At 38.0% G+C, this 18,319-nt stretch overlaps 1 protein-coding gene across 1 annotated transcript; it reads left to right on the forward strand.

Moving 5' to 3' along the window:
• The first annotated feature begins 596 nt into the window (after nucleotides 1–596).
• On the forward strand, nucleotides 597–17,627 carry LOC106547427 (uncharacterized). The gene is made up of 5 exons (XM_014064603.2): nucleotides 597–736; nucleotides 1,426–1,562; nucleotides 5,855–5,973; nucleotides 16,859–16,918; nucleotides 17,460–17,627. The coding sequence occupies exons 2-5, from the start codon at nucleotides 1,544–1,546 to the stop codon at nucleotides 17,496–17,498; spliced, it is 237 nt and encodes a 78-aa protein (XP_013920078.2). The 5' UTR covers nucleotides 597–736; nucleotides 1,426–1,543; the 3' UTR covers nucleotides 17,499–17,627.
• The last annotated feature ends 692 nt before the right edge of the window (nucleotides 17,628–18,319 follow it).

Raw genomic sequence — 18,319 nt, forward strand, 5'->3', positions numbered from 1 at the left:
AGCACGGGTGGGCGGGTGGGCCCTTCGCCATTCCCGGAAGTTACTTACTTCCGGGTTCGCCAACCAACTGGTTTGCGGGGACCACCGCGAACTGGTTGAAACCCACCCCTGGACCAGCTCGAAGTAACTCACGTCAGAGGTGCCTGTAGAGGCCTAAGGGCTCTGCCAGCGAAAACGAGCTCCATTTTCAGCCACAACGGTTTCCTGCAACCCTCTGCCAGCAAAAATTGAGCTCAGGAAGGCCGGTCCTTCATTGTTTCCAGCACTCTGCGGGCGGATCCTGCCCCCAGGCCTTGAGTTTGACACCCCTGCCTTAGATGGTAAAATAATTTAGGCAATTTTTAGTATAATTGCACTTGATAAGTTCCCAATCAACATATTGTGCTGCACTGTAAATTCTACACTGAATTATTCTCAATAAGATTATAGGATTTAATAGCCATTATATTCTCAATGAGATTATAGGATTTAATAGCCATTTGTGAAATAAGTTGGTCAAATAAAGACAACCTGTCAAAACTGGCTGGAATAATCAGGATTTAAGAATGAAGTTAGTCTGAGCAACTTTATACATAGTGCCCATTCATTTTATGTGGGTCATATAAGCCTGGTGCGGGCTGGAACCAGTTTTTCTTCTTTCCCAGATGATAAAAGGGGAGGAATCTCCGTGGCAAGAGCTACATTTCTGCTAGTCAAGTCTGCATTGAAAGGCTTGCTTTTCATTCCACTTCCCCAGGTGAGAGGGCTTTCTTGTATACTGTACTTTTCTGTCTTTTCGGTGGATTTTTTTTTCTACCCCAGCTGGCATTATAGATAGAAAGCACTTTAGAAGACTGTCTTGATTGGGTTTCTGCATGAATCAGAGTGAAGATATTTTGCTTTGACATTTAATCTCTTCAGTTTTCAGGAAAGCAAGCAATTATTTCAGTAATGCTTAAAACTCAGGAAGAGCAAGTCCATAGGAGAAATCAATGTTAGGGCTTGTCAAATTGTATTTGGCGCATGAATAGTGGCTGTGAAAACTCAGGCAGTTTATAAATCTGTAGAAGCGGTATGAGTGCTTATTTGCTCCGTAATTAAGGAAGATGAATGAGAAACCAAACTCTTTCCATTAAGGTCTCATAATTAGAGAAACATATTTATCATTTTTGAATTTTCTGCATAAAGAACCTAAGCACAGAGAACCTTTACAAATTCTCCGTATTGTTTGTTATGGGGCTGAAGATGGGTGAGGCAAAATGGAAACTGGTAAAACCAGATTCTTAAACGGGTTTAGAAATCTGAATTATCTATTTATCTGATCTTCTAAAGCAAGACTTGAGTTCTTTTTTAAGCTACTGTGTATTTACTTCATGTCAGGATTTTTTGCAACTTCTTTATAGACAACAAGTAAATCCATAACCATTTTTACTTCTTTTATCCTAGGTATCTTCAGGTCCTGCTTAGATTCAACTTAATTTATACTGATCTGACCTAAGAAACTTAGTGTGGAGCCTTGACAAATTAATTATATATTTTTTAATAACTGTACTCTTACTGAACAATGTCTTCAATCTTAAAAGGTAGGTTTCTTTTTTCATTTGGAAAAAGAAAAGAAAACAAATCACCATATGCTTGTGTTATATGAGATGTAAATAAATAATCCCTTTATTTCTTAGCACTGATACTGAATTTATTATGTTTCCAGTTGTCTTGCATTCTGCATATCTAGCTATGCATGAACTACTTATATGACATGCTGAAAATGGGCAGTTGTTAACGTGAATGTTTCTAAAGAATAAAAATGGTATCATTATTCAGGGGAGTTTTCTGATTTGAATTCCTCAGTTCCTTCCTGTCTCATTTTAGCGAATTCTGTATCACATAATCTTGGGAGTCCCACATAGTTTTGACTTAAAAGTCATCTTCAGTTTTCTTGTCTTTTTTAGAAGAAATTAAGAAATATTCTAAGGGATGTTCCTGTGCACTTTGTCAGGAAAAAAGATGTTGGATATCAAATTTTGCAGTAACATTTAATACTTGATTAAGTATTGACAATACAAATGTAATTATATTTAAGAAATCATCAGTTAGAATATTACATAAGAGAAAAGAATACTGTAATTGGAGCAAATACTTTTTTTCTTCTTCATTTTAGTTTTGTGTTCCATTTTGTTGTATCCACTGGTGGGGTTCAACATTTTTACTACCAGTTTTGTGGGCGTGGCTTTGTGGGCGTGACAGGGGAAGGATACTGCAAAATGCCCATTCCCTCCCCACCCCACTAACCTGCCTCAGCTCCGTTCTCTTGTACAGGGCAACAAAAGAAGATCAGCTGGGAGGCAGCAGCGGGGGTGGAGCCATCTTATTTGCCGGTTCTCCGAACTACTCAAAATTTCCGCTACCGGTTCTCCAGAATCTGTCAGAACTGGCTGAATACCACTTCTGAGTATCTCTGTTTTTCTACTGATAAGCTGGTTTCAACATTCCTCCCAAATCATTAGTGAAAGACACTACTTTCAGTAGAAATTCAGTCTCTTCATCAGAATGCTGTAATTTCTTTGTAAATAAAAAACATAGTTAATCATTACACTGAACTTCAGCAATTAAGAGATAAAAGAGTAATAGCAGTAAAGGTTAAACAACAGTTACCTTAGTTTTGATTCACTGATTTTATTGTCCAGTGATTTATAGCCTTCCTATATTTTTCCATCATTTCATCCATTTTTTTTTCTTTCCCAAGGAAGGATTGTGGAAATTTCAAGGCTAAAATAAAGATGTCTTTTATGTGTCCAGAAAATCCCATAAATATACAAAGGAATACTTTGCTGCACCTTTTTTGAGGCTCTGTTTCTTTATTTTTTAATTTTAATTTTTGTTACTATAATATTCTCAGAATGCACAGACATATAAGCATTGGAATTGTTTCTTAGAGAAAGCAAGGTTCTTAGAGAAAGTGAGGTGTAACCTATTCTATATGAAATAAGCTTATCCTCAGTATAAAAAGTAATGAGATTAATAAATCCAACCCACCAATCAACCAACAAAAAGTGTTAGAGATGAAGATATAGTTACATTTGACCTTATGGAGCCACTAGTAATTTACTTCTTACAACAGATTAACTTCTGTTGCACTAGCTTCTTTTTGCTTTTAATCTAGATCCTTGTAGAAAAACAAAACAAAGAATGAATTTCTTCCTGTTAATGCTTTAGCTTTTATATTATTTATTCATTTAGCTTATATGCCACTCCATTAATTCTAAGTGTCTCACCAGTTTAATATGATAGGATTAAAAACCTTAACCAATTAATAGAACAATAACCAGGGACGTGCAGTCAAGGGAGGCAGAGCCTCACTACTGTCATCATGAAAAGAAAAAAAAAATGTAAAAGGAAAAAGGAAAGAGCTGAGGTCAGGCTGAGCTAGTTGCTGCCAGAGTCACCATGGATGACTCTGCTTAGTGCTTAACTGTTTAAAAAAGCCTCTAAAAAAGTGTCCTCCTCCTGGTGCGGGGCTTTGGGCAAAGGCTGGAGGGAAGTGCTCTCCCTCCCCAAGTGTAGTTTGATTGCAGGCAGAGCCACGTTGTCTTTTCAAACCTGTAATCAGTGAAGCTGGGCTGGATCCTTCCGGGGCTGGGGGGAAGTGTGTGTGTGCTCCAGTATGGCTCTTTGACTGGCTTCCTGCCTCCTCCTGTGGTCTCCCTGACTCCCTCCAATCCAACTTTGTGTGGGGGGGGGTTGAGAGAGAGTTTATTTGAATGAGAGAGGGAAGGGTAGGAGAGATAGTCCAATCCAACTTGTGTGTGTGTTTGAGAGGGGGGAGGGAGGGAGAGAGGGAGGAAGGAGGGGAAGGGAGAAGAAAAAGAATGAAGGAAACTTATTTAGCAAAGGAGAAAAACAAATGCTGTCGCTTTAAATCGGAACTGAGCATGCCTGGCTGTGGAATTCTGGGAGTTGAAGTCCACAAGTCTAAAAAAATTACTGCCTCACCAGCCATAAATCTCACCGCAAGTCACTGACAATAACCAATCAATCTGATGAACTACTATGGCTAGGGGGCCTTTGCACACATTTGTCTTGCGCAACAATTTTGCTCTTTCCTTCTTGGACTGGGTAGCCTTGATCACAGTAACACTGCACCGTGGACACTTGTCATTTGGATGATTGCTGTGTATTTAACTGGGGCTGCCCCAGAATTTACAATTGGTTCTGAATGCAGCAGTATGCAGTGTTGGGCATCTCTAAGTTTGCTCATAATATATGCCTGTTACATTGGTTACCTTCCATTGGTTCCTAATTATCTTCTGCGTACAATTCAAAGTGCTAATTATTATGTTTAAAGCTCTGTATGGCAGAGGGCCAGGATATCTCTGGGACTGCCTCTCCCTGAGAACATCTCTCTGTCCCGCCAGAATGGATAGGTTGGGCATGCTTCAGATCTTTTCCCTTAAACATTGCCAACTTGTGGGTTTTAAGAAGTTTGCCTTTTCTGTGGCAGCCCTTGCCCTGCAGAACATCCCCATCACAGATTTGAAAGGCCCCCAGTCTTCCATCTTTTGGAGACCACTTAAAACCTGGCTGTTGCCTCAGGCACTGGGCAAGGTCAGGGTGGGATAAGAATGCAGGTGCATCAGGGAAGTGTGGTTATGGTGCCAGGTTTTTCTGTTTTGGTTTGATTGCTATTGGTTGTTACTGTTTATATTATTTTAATTGTTTTACTGGTTATAAGCCTCCCAGAGTTGTTTCAAGAGCGAGTGCCTATACAAATATTTTAAATACATAAATAAATTTGCAGTAGGTTAATCCATAGACCCATGGAATACCTTTCTGTGGAGCCATGTTATTACACTCTCTGTTCTCTTTCTTGGAGAGAGGCCATCGAATATCCAGGAAGTAAATAATTCTAATGAGAAGGATCAAGGGTCCATAAAGATGGCTTTCCTTTAGTACTGGGACCTTCAGCAAGCACCCTTTGTTACCAATTGAGCATATTCTACTCAGGGCAAAAGTACTCAGAGATATTCAGACTCTGACCATAAAGCCATATGCTGCTTTCATGCTGAATATAGCATAGCCAAGTTTGGCCAAGTTCTTGCTTGGTCCTCTTGCACGATTTAGAAGGATTACCTAACTTTAGTCTTTGGAATAGGAGTCATTAGAGAAGGTAAGGACTTTTGAGATAATTTCAGCTGCATAGTTAATGGTACTGAACACCTTTCATACACCAGTTTCAGGGCTGTGTCTTTATTAGGTAGAATGTCATAATCCTCTCAGATGGAAGGGTGGGGAAACAGAATTAGTGTTGCAAGAAGGAGTGGCTTATGTCATATTCTTCACCTAGACTAGTCTCCAATGTAGTGCAAATTTCCCTTTTGTAAGTCCATGAAAATAGGAGACTGTGGCCCTTTAAACAACCTATCTATATGGACTATAAAGCTATTCTAATGCATGAGATCGTATTGCATGTGGAGAAAGCATTTTTGTGCAACATAATGATTTTGTGCAACTATAATGCAGGGCCTAACTGGAAATCTTAGGTAAAACTTATTTTTCTATTAAAGAGTAATCTTTTTTTCAATTGGCACTAACCTGTTTCCCACAAGCAATAGTTAAAAAAACATCTACCTAATCAATCATAGTTGTTGGTCTTCTGTCCTCAAAGCTCTATCCTTCCTATGAAGTTTGAATAGCTATTCAGCACTACAACACAAAGCATGCAGGAAAATGTTGGCATGCACTGAAAAAAAACCTTTGAAAGTGTCCTTGTTAGGAAATCAAGGCATAGGATAGATTATTCTCTTTGTTCTCTACTTTTCTGATCTGTGAATATCCCAGCTGATTTTCCCATATCCTGAAATCTCATTGTCATTCTTAGTATTTGGGCGAGAAGACAAAGACAAGAAGGATGAAAAGGACAAAGGAAAAGAACATAAAGACCATAAGGATGGAGACAAAAAGGACAAGAAAAAGAAAAAAGAGAAAAAGGAGAAAAAGGTAAGATGAGAATGGAAGAATAGAAATGGCTTCAGGTTAAAAAAAAAAGTCCATGCCTTCCATCACTTTTTGAGGGTGACCTTATAATGCATAACATTTTCTGTAGACCTAATTGAGCTCTTTATCTCTTTTCATTCTAGTGTGATGTATAGGTTACAGTATTGCACTAGGAATGAAAATGTAAATTCAAATTTTGTATTGTTGTCTCAAATTCGGGTCTCAGCCTGGTGCCGAAGCCAATGATGGACACCAGACACGAGGTGCAGGTTTTCTGGTTACTTTTTATTGGAGTACTCCAAGAAAAAGGGTTCCTGGTCAAAAGGCCAAGAACCAAGAACAAAGGCTTAAGAAAGCTTTCACTAAAGGAGAAGGCGGGACAAGGTGAAATAATAAGAAATATCATCTAATAAACATTTTAGCAATAATTCTACAATTTGTTCTATTGGTCTATAGCTGTCCCATTCCTAAGCCTTGACTAATGAATGCCCAAGGAATTATCTAATAGACATTTCATTTGCTGCAGGCCTTCCCTGTTCCTAACTTTTAGCTGAGATCTGCAAGTTGTCTAATTCTTGTTACTTTTTATCAGCTTTCTAGCTACCCATAATTGCTACAAGCTTTATACCTGCATATTTCCTGTTGATAAGCATTCTTTGTTCTTTTGAGACAGACAGACAGAACCCCCCCCCCCAATTACAGTCTTCCTGATTTACTTTCAAGTGTGTGCCATGACCTTGTTTTAGCAGCCAGCCCATCAGTCTTGTTCAAATTCACTCTATTATGGAAACTCCCTGGTTACAGATAGTTCTTAACTTACACAAATTTATTCAGTGACTATTTAAGTTACAGTGGCACTGAAAAAAGTGAGTTATGACTGTTTTTCACACTTATGACCACTGCAGCATACCCATGGTCATGTGATAAAAATTTGGATGCTGGCATTTATTCATGACGGTTGCAATGTCCCATGGTCATGTCATCACCTTTTGAGACCTTCTAACAAACAAATTCAAAGAGAAGCCAGATTCACTTAATAACCAAGTTGCTAACTTAACAAATAGAGTGATTCACTTAAAAACTGTGGCAGATAAGGTCATAAAAAGGGGGCAATTCACTTACTGACTGCCTTGCTTAGCAACAGAAATTTTGGGCTCAGTTGTCGTAAGTCAAGGATTACCTTTTGACCTCGACTTACATCATGTCCCACTTGTAGGAAAGACTGAAGGAAGGAAGGCTGCCATGAGGATATACTGTAAATCAATCAAAATTTAAATTACCCTACATGTCTTAAAACTTCAATACTGGTAGTTTTCACAGAAATCTTAAGAAATGGAAGGGATTTTATGGGATCACATTCTTAAACCTGTATTAAAATGAATGTGAATTTGGTTAAATCATGGTTACACTCCTCGGTGTTAGCCAATTTTATCTAGTGAAGTGGAAGGCAGTATAAAAGCATACCACATTACAAATACAAATACATATAGAAGTGGCAGGAAAATCTTTTGTCATTAATTCACTTTTTTGTTGTCTGTTTTCCTCCTCTTTGGCTCTTAGCCATGTTAAATTGTCAACCTGGTACAATCTTATAAGTTTGGTTTAGTGAGCAGAGCTGCCCACTTGTTCAAAAGAATCAGAAGCATCAGAAAGGTGTAGTTGCATCATAAGTTAAAAATATCTACCTTGCTTCATAAACCCAGATGAGCTAATTTGGCAATGCTGCAGGAACAACTGGGTTAAAATGAGTGGAAGAACTAGCAAAGGCAATACTGTTGTTTTGTTTACCTAGCCAACCAAGAAAGCAATGTTGATGATGTCTTCCAAAAGAAAATGTTCAGAGAGACATAATGATGGGGAACTTTAATTGCTCTGGCATCTGTTGGAAAACAAACCCTGCTAAGCATGGTACTTCCAGGCACTTTCCCTTTTGTCTTCTCCTTGACAGCATAAAAGATGAAAAAAAGAATAAACCATCCTTGTTTTGATCTAATCAAAAGAAAATAATTAGTTGGGTAGTGGAAGTAAGAGGAACATTGGAGGAAAGCAACCATGTAATGCTGTAATTCTTGATTTTAAAGGAAATTATAAGTGAAGTCCACAATAACATGGACTTCAGAAAAAAGGAATAAACGTAGATCAATTATAAATTGATCCCAAAAGCAGGAGAAATGGAAGATAGCAAACAAAGATAAATGCAAAGTTCAGATCAAATGCATAAATATACCTATCATGATAACAGTGCTTGCAGAAAAGATTTGGGAATTGCAGTTGGGTGCAAACTGAATATGAGACCTGCAAAGAGGAAACAAAATCAATTTTATGACTGCATCAACCAAAGTATAAATTTCCATTCCAAGTAATCATTCTAATCTATTCTGCTTTAGAATACAATACCACTTTTTATTGCCTCGGTTCTGTGGCACTATATCTGTAGAATTCATTGAAAACCGAATAGGATAAATGAAGGGTTACAAAGATGATTGGAAGTCAAAATTAAGACTTGTGAAGAGGGATTGGAGCTGGCTTTATGTAATCCTGAAGTAAGGGAGATAAAATAGCATTCTTCAAATACTAGAAGAAATATCTCATAGCAAAAGATCAAAACTTGCTCTCCTTCATTTCAGACTGTAGGAGACAGGATAATGAATTTCAGTTAGTGGAAGAGAGATTCTGGTTGAATGTTAGAGGGAAAAAACCATTCCTAACAGTAAGGGCATTCTGACAGGCGAACCAATTACCCAGAGAGATGATGGATAACCCTTCACTGGATGTTTTCAAGTAGAAGTTTAGACAACCATTTGTCTGGGGAAACTAATATTTTGCATTCTTACACTGAGCAGGAAAAGTTGGGCTCAATCTGAAGGACCTCTTCCAGCCCAGTAATTACATTCTACATCAGCCACTGTGGCAAGGTTTTACTGAAATTTTCATTTAATCTTCAGGCCTTCAGCACTTTCATATTTGAGGCCTGGCAGCAAATATTTTCTGAGGAGTAAATATATGCAGACAAATATGTCTGAGAGAATTGGTCTCAATGCAGTGGCATCTCTCTGAGATGGCTTAACATCTCTTACTCAAAATTGTCCTGGGTGTCAAGGAGAAAGGATTGAAAGGTGAAAATCAGTGAAAGGTTTAAGACAAATGAAAATGACAAGAGACCTTGTGAGGAAAGCAAATCATCACTAAGGTGCTTGAAACATCAGAAACATCAATGTCTTTTAAAAAAACTGTACTTTCCATGCATTTTCCTATTTAGATCAAGGTAGAGTTTCTTTTCCATTTCTCCTGACTGTCTCTGTTTTCTTCAATGTTTTTATGAAATCTGTGATGCTCAGAAAATGTTTTTGGGGCTAAATATTAGGCATCTTCTGAATTGTGGAGAACTTCTGCGTTTTTAAAATATATTGAGGAAATACCCTGTGGGAATTTGAAGCAATGGAAAGTGTCCGCAGTATGATAGTTGTGGTCAGCAAATTTTCCCCAATTGTCACACATCATTTTCCGAAAATGTGGAAGACTGCACTGATAAGCAGATTTAATAACTAAAGTGCGGAACAAACTGTCATATTCAATTCACATTAATGCTTGTGCAAGATAAACTGCCTGCAATATTGAGCGATTAATAATAACTCATGTAGTAGAACTTTCCTCCTCTTTCCACCTGTCTCCCCTCTTGCATCTCCAAAAATCTTTCCATGGATCCTTTAACTTTCCAGATCAGGTTCTGGGAGGAAGAAAACTCAACTGGCAAATGCCTCCAAGCACATTTGGATCCGTCTCCTACTGTGATCCCTTTTGCGTGCATATTTGAGCAGATATAAACATGCCTTGGATAGAAGAGTAGGAGGAAAACTGTCTAAAAATGTCTTAAGTGCAGAAGGCATAATGCAGAAACCTTTTTAGAATAATGCATCAAAAATCAGTTAGTGAAGACAGATTCTTGATAGGGGTGGAGAAGTGGTGTGTGTTAATCTAATCTGAAGCCTGACTTTTGAATTGAGTTTTTATGTACTGTGATAACATGCCAAGCATTAATCTTAGCCATGACTCAGTGCTGAGTTGTTTTAAATCTTTTATGAACAATTCAAGTTCCTTGTTATGAATATGAGTCAGCCTGGACCCAGCCAAGTTAACTAAAACGAAAAGTTCAATAGGAAGAGGCACTGGGCATGTAAGAATTTCCTTTGCAAAACATGGATTAAAGAATGAAGTCATTCAAAGGATTCATTGTGAATGAACTTTCAGAGTAGAGTAAGAGTGAGATAGAAAATTTGCCTTTTAAACATTTGCCTTCTTATACCTCAGCATTTAAGGGCGTAGGGCATGCTACTATGTTTTGAAAGTATGGGAAAAAGGGTACTGGATGGCATGCTTCAGTTCTTTTTTTCTATGAAGGGGTGTGGCAACTTTGGTTGATTCATAACAAACACTTGTGAGATGTATTCATTAGTCACTGCATTTAACAACTCTGTCACACAACTTTCTATTTACTGTACATGAAGTCTATGGAAAAATTGCTGAGAAAAGGATTCCACCCATTTAACAACTAAGTGGTAATAAATTCTAGCATATAAAGAGCTCCTCATGATAGCCTGCATCATCATGCCACAAGGAAAATCCTATAATTACACCTGTCCAAAGGTACCCCCTCCCTTTAAATGAGCTAATTACTATAATAGTGTGAGCTGGCAAAAAGGGGCATTGTAATTAGACTTTGAACTTTGGCTGGGGAGTCCTGGATTAACTTCTATAACCACACAGGGTCAGTACTGGAGGGCGTGGGTAGGCCGCTGTCTGACATGCTTGCATGACATGCTCAACGGTGTCAGTGCTCTGGGTAATGTCTGATTTTGCTTTTTCAGAAATCCAGTTATTGTTTTAACAGTTTGTGTGGACTAGGCCCTCACATTAAGCCATGATGTGATTCGTTTCTTTGGATACAACTTATTCTATGTATGCAGTCATTGTAGTTTATTAACCAAGATTTAAATTTTGGGTGCTATATGAAACCCAGTCAATGAGTCTAGATTAGTTTATAAACTTGTTCTGAAGGTAGAGTTGGGTAACCAATGCCTATGTTCAGTCTGGGATTCAAAATAGGAATAATGTCAGAGTATTATTTAATACAGAAAGATGCCACCTGAAGTCCATGGACCACTTTTGCTCCTCCCAAAGTCCTAATAAATAATGTGAGCATTCTAACTGGAATTGCATTGCTTTCTACAGCAAGAGGCTGGGAGAGCTGTATTCCAAGATTAATACCAAGAGCGTCCAAGAGTGTTGGGTTCTTGTACAACAGTAATTTGAGATCTTAAACTCAAAATCAACAGTAAAAGAGTCATTTGGGCAGCTTCAGTAATCGGCTCACTCTTATTTCATCACACATTCAAACTTGCATGCCATCTCAACCAGGTTGGCCAAGCTTTGGTCTTGGGAAAGACAGATGCAGAACCTCATATGCGTTTCCAGCAAGCTTTTTGATTCTATATTTTTATAACATTCTTGTTTCCTTTAGCACAAGTTGCACTGTTTATGGGTTTGTTTATTGGTGCATATTCTTTTCAGAGGACTCTGCCATTAAGCTATTTTCAGAATTGGATATTAAGCCTTTCCAGACACCTAGACTCAGACCATTTCCCATTCTTCCCATCTTTGAGATGATGGGCTCTCTGTTGCACTACCAATCTGCTCTTTTCTGTTGTCAATTACTTAAGAGTTCATCATGGCTCTACTTTAGTTCTTACTTGTTTCGGTAACAACGCAACACCCTAACTCCCTTCCCCAGTTTCTGCTAAAGTAGCAACAGCATGAGATTGTTTTCCCAACCTGGCATAACCACTTCTCTGATCTATGCCTTTCTGCTTTCTTTGCCAGCTGCTCCATATTATCCTATATTTTTGCTGCCACCACCTCATTCTTCCCTTGGCTAAATCAGTTGCATCCTGGGCTAGGGAACAAAACAAAGTCAAACATGGGACAAGATGAGCCTTCTTCCAAGCCTGACTGTGTGTCCTGTCCTACAGTATCTGCCAACAGGCATGAGCAATTTCCTCTGCTGAAATATAGTTATTTATTTATTAAATTTTTACGCCACCAATCTCACTGATATAGTCCTGGTTTCCCTCCTCACCTCTGTTGATTGATATCTTCTCATTTGGCTCGTCTCCGTTTGATCCTAATTTGTTTCCTGCTACTGCTGTTGCCATCTTTTCCAGGCCCCCTTCTTGTCAACTTTTATTGCATTTGTGTCCCTGGCCCCATTTTCTACCTGTTCTACTCCAGCCACTCCTGTCTCTCGTCCAATTTTTATCATGTTCTACTGCTTTACCTTCCTTCACCCCACTCTTTTTTACCCTTTACCATTCCACTCCAGTCTGTTCCCTCTGCTCAGTCTCCATCTTGTCTACCCATCCAACTGACTTAAGGATGGCTAAAGCAAAAGCAATTACCCCCACCCCCCAACAGAATAGGGATGGGGGTTTACATGGGCTCAGGCAATCCTCTAGCTAGGATTCTACCCGGTTCAGCAAACCCCCAAATATCACCCCTGGCTGGCTCTGCCCACCCCTCCCCACCCACCCTGCCCCTTTCAGGTGTCTCCATGTGGCCTGTTCATCATGTAAGGTAAGCGCAGGGCCCACACAGAGGCTCGGGGAGGGTGAAAAATGGGCCTACCAGAGGTTCCAGAAGTCCAGAAATGGGCCTGTTTCCGGCCTCCAGAGGGCATCTGGAGCCTGGGGGAAACAGTTTTTGCTGTCCTGGAGGCTCAAGGAAAGACTCTGGAGCCTTGGGAGGGTAAAAAATCCCCCCCATGGTGCAGGAGGCCAGCTAGGCCACGCCCACCATGGCCAAGCCCACCCACCAACAAGGGCAGCAAACCCATAGCTGGAACTTTTGAAGCCCACCCCTGACTGAAATGGTTTTATTTTTAAAGGAGGTGGGGAGCAAACATAGAGCTTGTTATAACAGAGATTGTCTTTGCCTCCTCTCTATATTTTTAATTTGTATGTGTATGGGATATTTATTTTACAATAGTTTCTCTTTGTCCAGTGTTCTTTCAAAGGTAGGGAATGGTGGGAAAGGAAGTGGTCCCTGTAATTCATTTGAAACTCATGGCTACTAAGTGGAGATGGGGGGAAAAGAGAGGACCATTTAGGGAAGGAGCAAACTGGGCTTTTTATCCTTCATCCTTACTGGTGCAAATTCCTAATTTGCTATTGTGGGGAGAAGAAAACTGTTAGATTGGGTAATGGATAGGCACACACAGGCTTAACGGTAACAATAGCTCTTTATTGAGTACAATAAGTGAGAACAATCCAGCGGAGGTTGAGTCTGACAGCAGCCCTTTTATAGGGAGCTGTCAGACCCTTCGACCAATAGGATTAAACCTCTGTTCCCGCCGGAACAGAAGACTTTGGTGGAAACCACTGTAGTTAGAACTAATCTCTAACAAAAACTATAAGCATTGTATTGAGTTTTAAAACTGAGTTTTAAGCCTTCTGTGAGAAAGCAAGGATTACATTGATTTCATTTGAGGGATTCTGCTTTGGAATGGACTTTCAAATATAATTGCAAGAATATAAAATCTGTGGGTTGCATTTATTACTATTTATTATTTTATTTATTATTTTATTTATTGTTTTATTTATTGTTTTATTTATTATTATTTTATTTATTATTATTTTATTTATTTATTATTTTATTTATTTATTATTTTATATATTATTTATTTATTATTTTATATATTATTTATTTATTATTTTATATATTATTTATTTATTATTTTATATATTATTTATTTATTATTTTATATATTATTTATTTATTATTTTATATATTATTTATTTATTATTTAAAATCTGTGGGTTGCATTTTTTATTAGACATCACTTAAATAGATTTTACATATTATGCACAATATTTTATTGTATCGTGGCATCAATGTGAGTTCCAATATAGTAAGAGAACAGAATCCCTTTAAAAGTTTTATGGGTTAAGTCTTGTAGATAGCTTTAACAAATTTTAGGTTCTGCTCATTTTTATAGATTACAAGCCTTTTATAGAATTACAAACCTAGACACTTGGCTTAGTTTTACACATTTTAGTTAGAATTTATTTCTACTTGCCTATTTTATTATACTGTATTATACATATGCCAGTCGTTAACTTTAAAAAAATCCTCTTTCTAATATAATATAATTCTTTTACATTCTACAGATTGTTTTTTCTCCATCTATTTTTAAATTACTTCTGACTTGGCAGACTTGTGGGGTAATGCAGTTTGTATCTTTCAATTGAACTAAAATTGCATACCATGATTCAACCCAACAGTCAGTACTTCTCTGGTTGTTTTGTGACAAATTGGTAAGGGTTTCTGATTCCTAATTACTTCATAATTCCAAAACCAATATGAATTAATTAATGATTAATATCAATATATTATCATGATATATATTATATGATAATAATCAATCATTATCATTGTCAACCTGGATAACCAGACTCTTTGATGGATCTTAAGAGTGTCACTGCACACACATACACTTAATAGCTTCTGTAAATGTGACATCTGCCCTCTCTTAATTTATTGCACTTCACAGTTCAATAGCGAGGCTTGCTCTGAATGATTATCGGATACTTAATGCTACAGTCTAATAGATCTTTAATATAAAGAGCAGAGACAGGATATTTTTCTTTTTTTATTGTAGCTGGCAAGAAGAGTGCCATTGCTTTCACTCTTAAAAGAAAAAAAAAGATTCTTCACTATATCACTTCAAAAAAGAAAAAAAACTTGTTTGCCTTTTATTCTTCTTGCCTAATGACTGAGATGATTTGCTGGGCTAAAATGTAGCTTTTTCCCATGTAAAAAGTAAAATACATGTAGGCTGATAATACAATGGCTTACAGCAAAATATAACATCATAGGACAAGAACAGAAGAGCCATGGGAAAATTATAATATATTCAAAGGTTAGACACAACAATGTTGTTCAATGAAAAGATTACAGTGGGCTGGCTTCACCTAAGGTCTAATTTGGGCAGAAGATTGGCAATTCTGTGACTGAAAAATCAAGGGAATTATTCTCTCTGTGTGTGTCATGTATCAATATTGAAGCACATGGAATGCTGTTACCTTCTGACTGAAGTGTTACCTATTTATCTACTTGCATTTGCATGCTTTTCAACTGCTAGGTTGGCAGGAACTGGGGCAAGAATGGGGTATTTGGGTCTCAAACTCGCAATTTTCTTATTGACAAACCCAGCATCTTATAACACACACGAGTGTGCGCACATGCACACACTATATGCATTCATACATAAATACATATAGAATATAATTATATATTTATTTATTCAAATACTGAAGGAATGTTAATTGTCCCTTATCAATCTGAAAGGCTGTTTGCCAGAGTGTCACAAGATCATCAGATCACCCAAACCTTCAAGTGTTCCACATTTTTCTTAAAGTTCTTAATAAAATAGCTTTTTGAGTTCTTCGTTTAGAAGTCAGAATGAAATGCACAGATATAGAAGAGGTATGCCTAGCTTAGTCATACTAGAAAAAGGTCTTGGAAGAGTAACTGGTTATAAAGTAAATGTGAGTGATGTGGGTAGTGTGCAGAAAAAAAATTCACATCAATTTTAGGTTGCTGCAAAGTATACTTGTCCTATTGGAGGCAGTAATTTTTTACTTTACCCGTCTATGTAACGTTGGTTCCGGTGCTAAGCATCAAACCTGAAGATGACTCAGATAAATCGGGACAGGTTCAGAGAAGGGTAAAATCTGAGGCCTGGAAATTAAGTCCTATCCCAAGAGACAGAAGCAGAGGTGGGTTCCTACCAGTTCGCACCTATTCGGTAGAACCGGTTCGTCAAATCTACCGAACCGGTTAGAAGAGGTTCCACCAGTGGACCCGGAAAGCAGGCCACAACTACAGAAGAGGTTCCAAATTTTTTTGAAACCCACCACTGGTCCTTGGATATGATTATTCTACACTATCATGCTCATATTTATAAAACTCAGTGCCTCTGTGAAAGGTAAGGATGACTACTGCGTTTGTGGTGCAATCAGAACATTGCGTCTGTTGAAGTTGTTTTAACGTAAACCAAAGATGCCTTTTGAAAAACAAGTTTACATCATATTCTTATGCATGCCAGTGCTGTGTGTGAGGTAATTTAAGGTGATTCTGATTAGTGTCGTCGGCATCTTCATATCTGGTCACATGGATGGCAAGCCACTCCCATCCGGTCACATGGGCAGCAAGCCACTCCCACAAAGGAAGCCACACCCACAGAGTAGGTTCGAACAATTTTTGAAACCCATCACTGGATAGAAGTAACTGAAAATGTTTAGGAAAAACTGAATGTGATATAACAGCATTCTTCAAGTATCTGAAATTTAATCAAGGCATTCTTTGTATTGACCAAAGCATAAGAAACTGAATAATGGAGCTATATTGTAGAAAACAATTTCTGATTTATTATAAGAGACAAAGTAAGAGCAGTTTTACAGTTGGAAGAGTTAACAGGAGAAGACGATGAAGAAGACAAGCTTTCTTTCACTGGATATAGTCAGGTAGTGACTGAATGGATTCCTGCATTGAATAGGGGTTGGACTAGATGACTTAAATGAACCCTTCCAACTCTCTGATTCTCTCTCCTCCAACCTCATTACTGCCAGTTTTACTGCAAGCAACCCTCTAAATTTGTAAGTGGTGTTATTTTCCCACTGTAAGTGTAGAAGGCAGGGCCTGAATATGGGACTTTCTGCATGAAAAATAAGGACTCTGCCATTTAGGTACATGCTGTCACATACAATGTAAGTTGATTTCCAAATTCCATGTTTTATTCTGCTGCTGGCCTAATCTCTTGGGTTTTATTTTCTAGCCTGGGCAAGAGGATGACAGTTCCAGCAGCAGCAGCAGCTCTGACAGTGATTCTGGCAAGGTAAAACAATTTGAATGGGTACTTGATAGATGGAAGAGAAATGTATTGATAATTAGAGCTGCCAATTATTTTCAGCAGCTTGGTGTTCCCAGATGTGTGGGATTTCATCACCTCCCAGATAGCAAGGATGGGCGATTTGTGGAATTGTTAGAGTTGAAGAAGGATAATCAATATGAAACATTATCAGTTGAAAAATGTTGTTTTTAGCTATTACTATTAATAGCCTTTCTGCAGTCCTGCTAGAAAATAACTTTCCACTAGCGGTGTAGAAAACATTTGAAGCTGCAAAAGTCCCAACTCTGAAACAGCTCACACTTCAAAATCCAGATTCTGACATCAAAGGGAGTCATGTGGGATCAGAGTAACCTGTTCCAACCTAATCAAAGTAATCTAAATTGAAGTGAGCCATTCTCACTGAAGCAGAGTCAACCCTGTTTTGCTTTCATGCCTCCCTCCTTCACTCCCTTCAGGACTATCATATTGAAAGGATAAAAGATTCCTCAATTTAAAGTCAAACGATGCTTTTCTTTTAATCACACAGACTCACAGCGGAGAAAAAAAGAAAAAGGAAAAGAAATGACTTTGAGGCAGCCCACATCTTCCAGCTGAATTGAAGTTCAACTAGTGAAGGGTATTTGGGCATAAGGGGAGAAAAAAAATTATGTTCATTTTCTTCAAAATAAAATGTCTTTATTTTGGTTTACCTTAACATGCTTGTTTCATTTTTCTCCCATTTTTGCTCATTTGACTGAGGCTTCATGTTAGGAATGATCAATAAATGAATGGGACCTATAATGAAACATACACATCCTTATATTCTTCTTCAAGGTACTACTGTAATAAGTTAACCAACTAATTTTGTCTTCATACAGGTCATTTCATTTGAATTCCATATTTAGTTTTTCATCCTTCACCCAACAGACATTGGTTGATTGTTCTCACTGTCAGAAAATTTCTCCTTATTTTTAGGTTGAATCTCTCCTTGATCAGTTTCCATCCATTATTCTTTATCTGGCCATTGAATGCCTTGGAAAATAGCCTGACTCCTTCCTTTCTGTGGCAGCCGTCAAATATTGGAACACTGCTATCATGTCTCCCGTGGTCCTTCTCTTCACTAAACTAGCCATGCCCAGTTCCTTTAACCGTTCTTCATATGTTTTAGTCCCCTAACCATCCAGGTTTACATTCTCTGCACTTTTTCTAGAGTCTCAACATCTTTTTTTATAGTGTGGTGACCAAAATTGGATGCAGTATTTTAGGCATGGTCTTACTAAGACTTTATAGAGTAGTATTAGTACCTTACTTGATCTTGATTGTATCCCACTCTTAACGCAATATAGGATTGTATTGGCCTTTTTGGCTGCCGCTATACACTGCTAGCTCATATTTAACTGATTGTCC

The sequence above is a fragment of the Thamnophis sirtalis genome, unplaced genomic scaffold, assembly GCF_051295495.1.
Source record: "Thamnophis sirtalis isolate CommonGarterSnake01/CBP01778 unplaced genomic scaffold, rThaSir2_p1.2 scaffold_3, whole genome shotgun sequence".
NCBI lineage: Eukaryota > Metazoa > Chordata > Lepidosauria > Squamata > Natricidae > Thamnophis > Thamnophis sirtalis.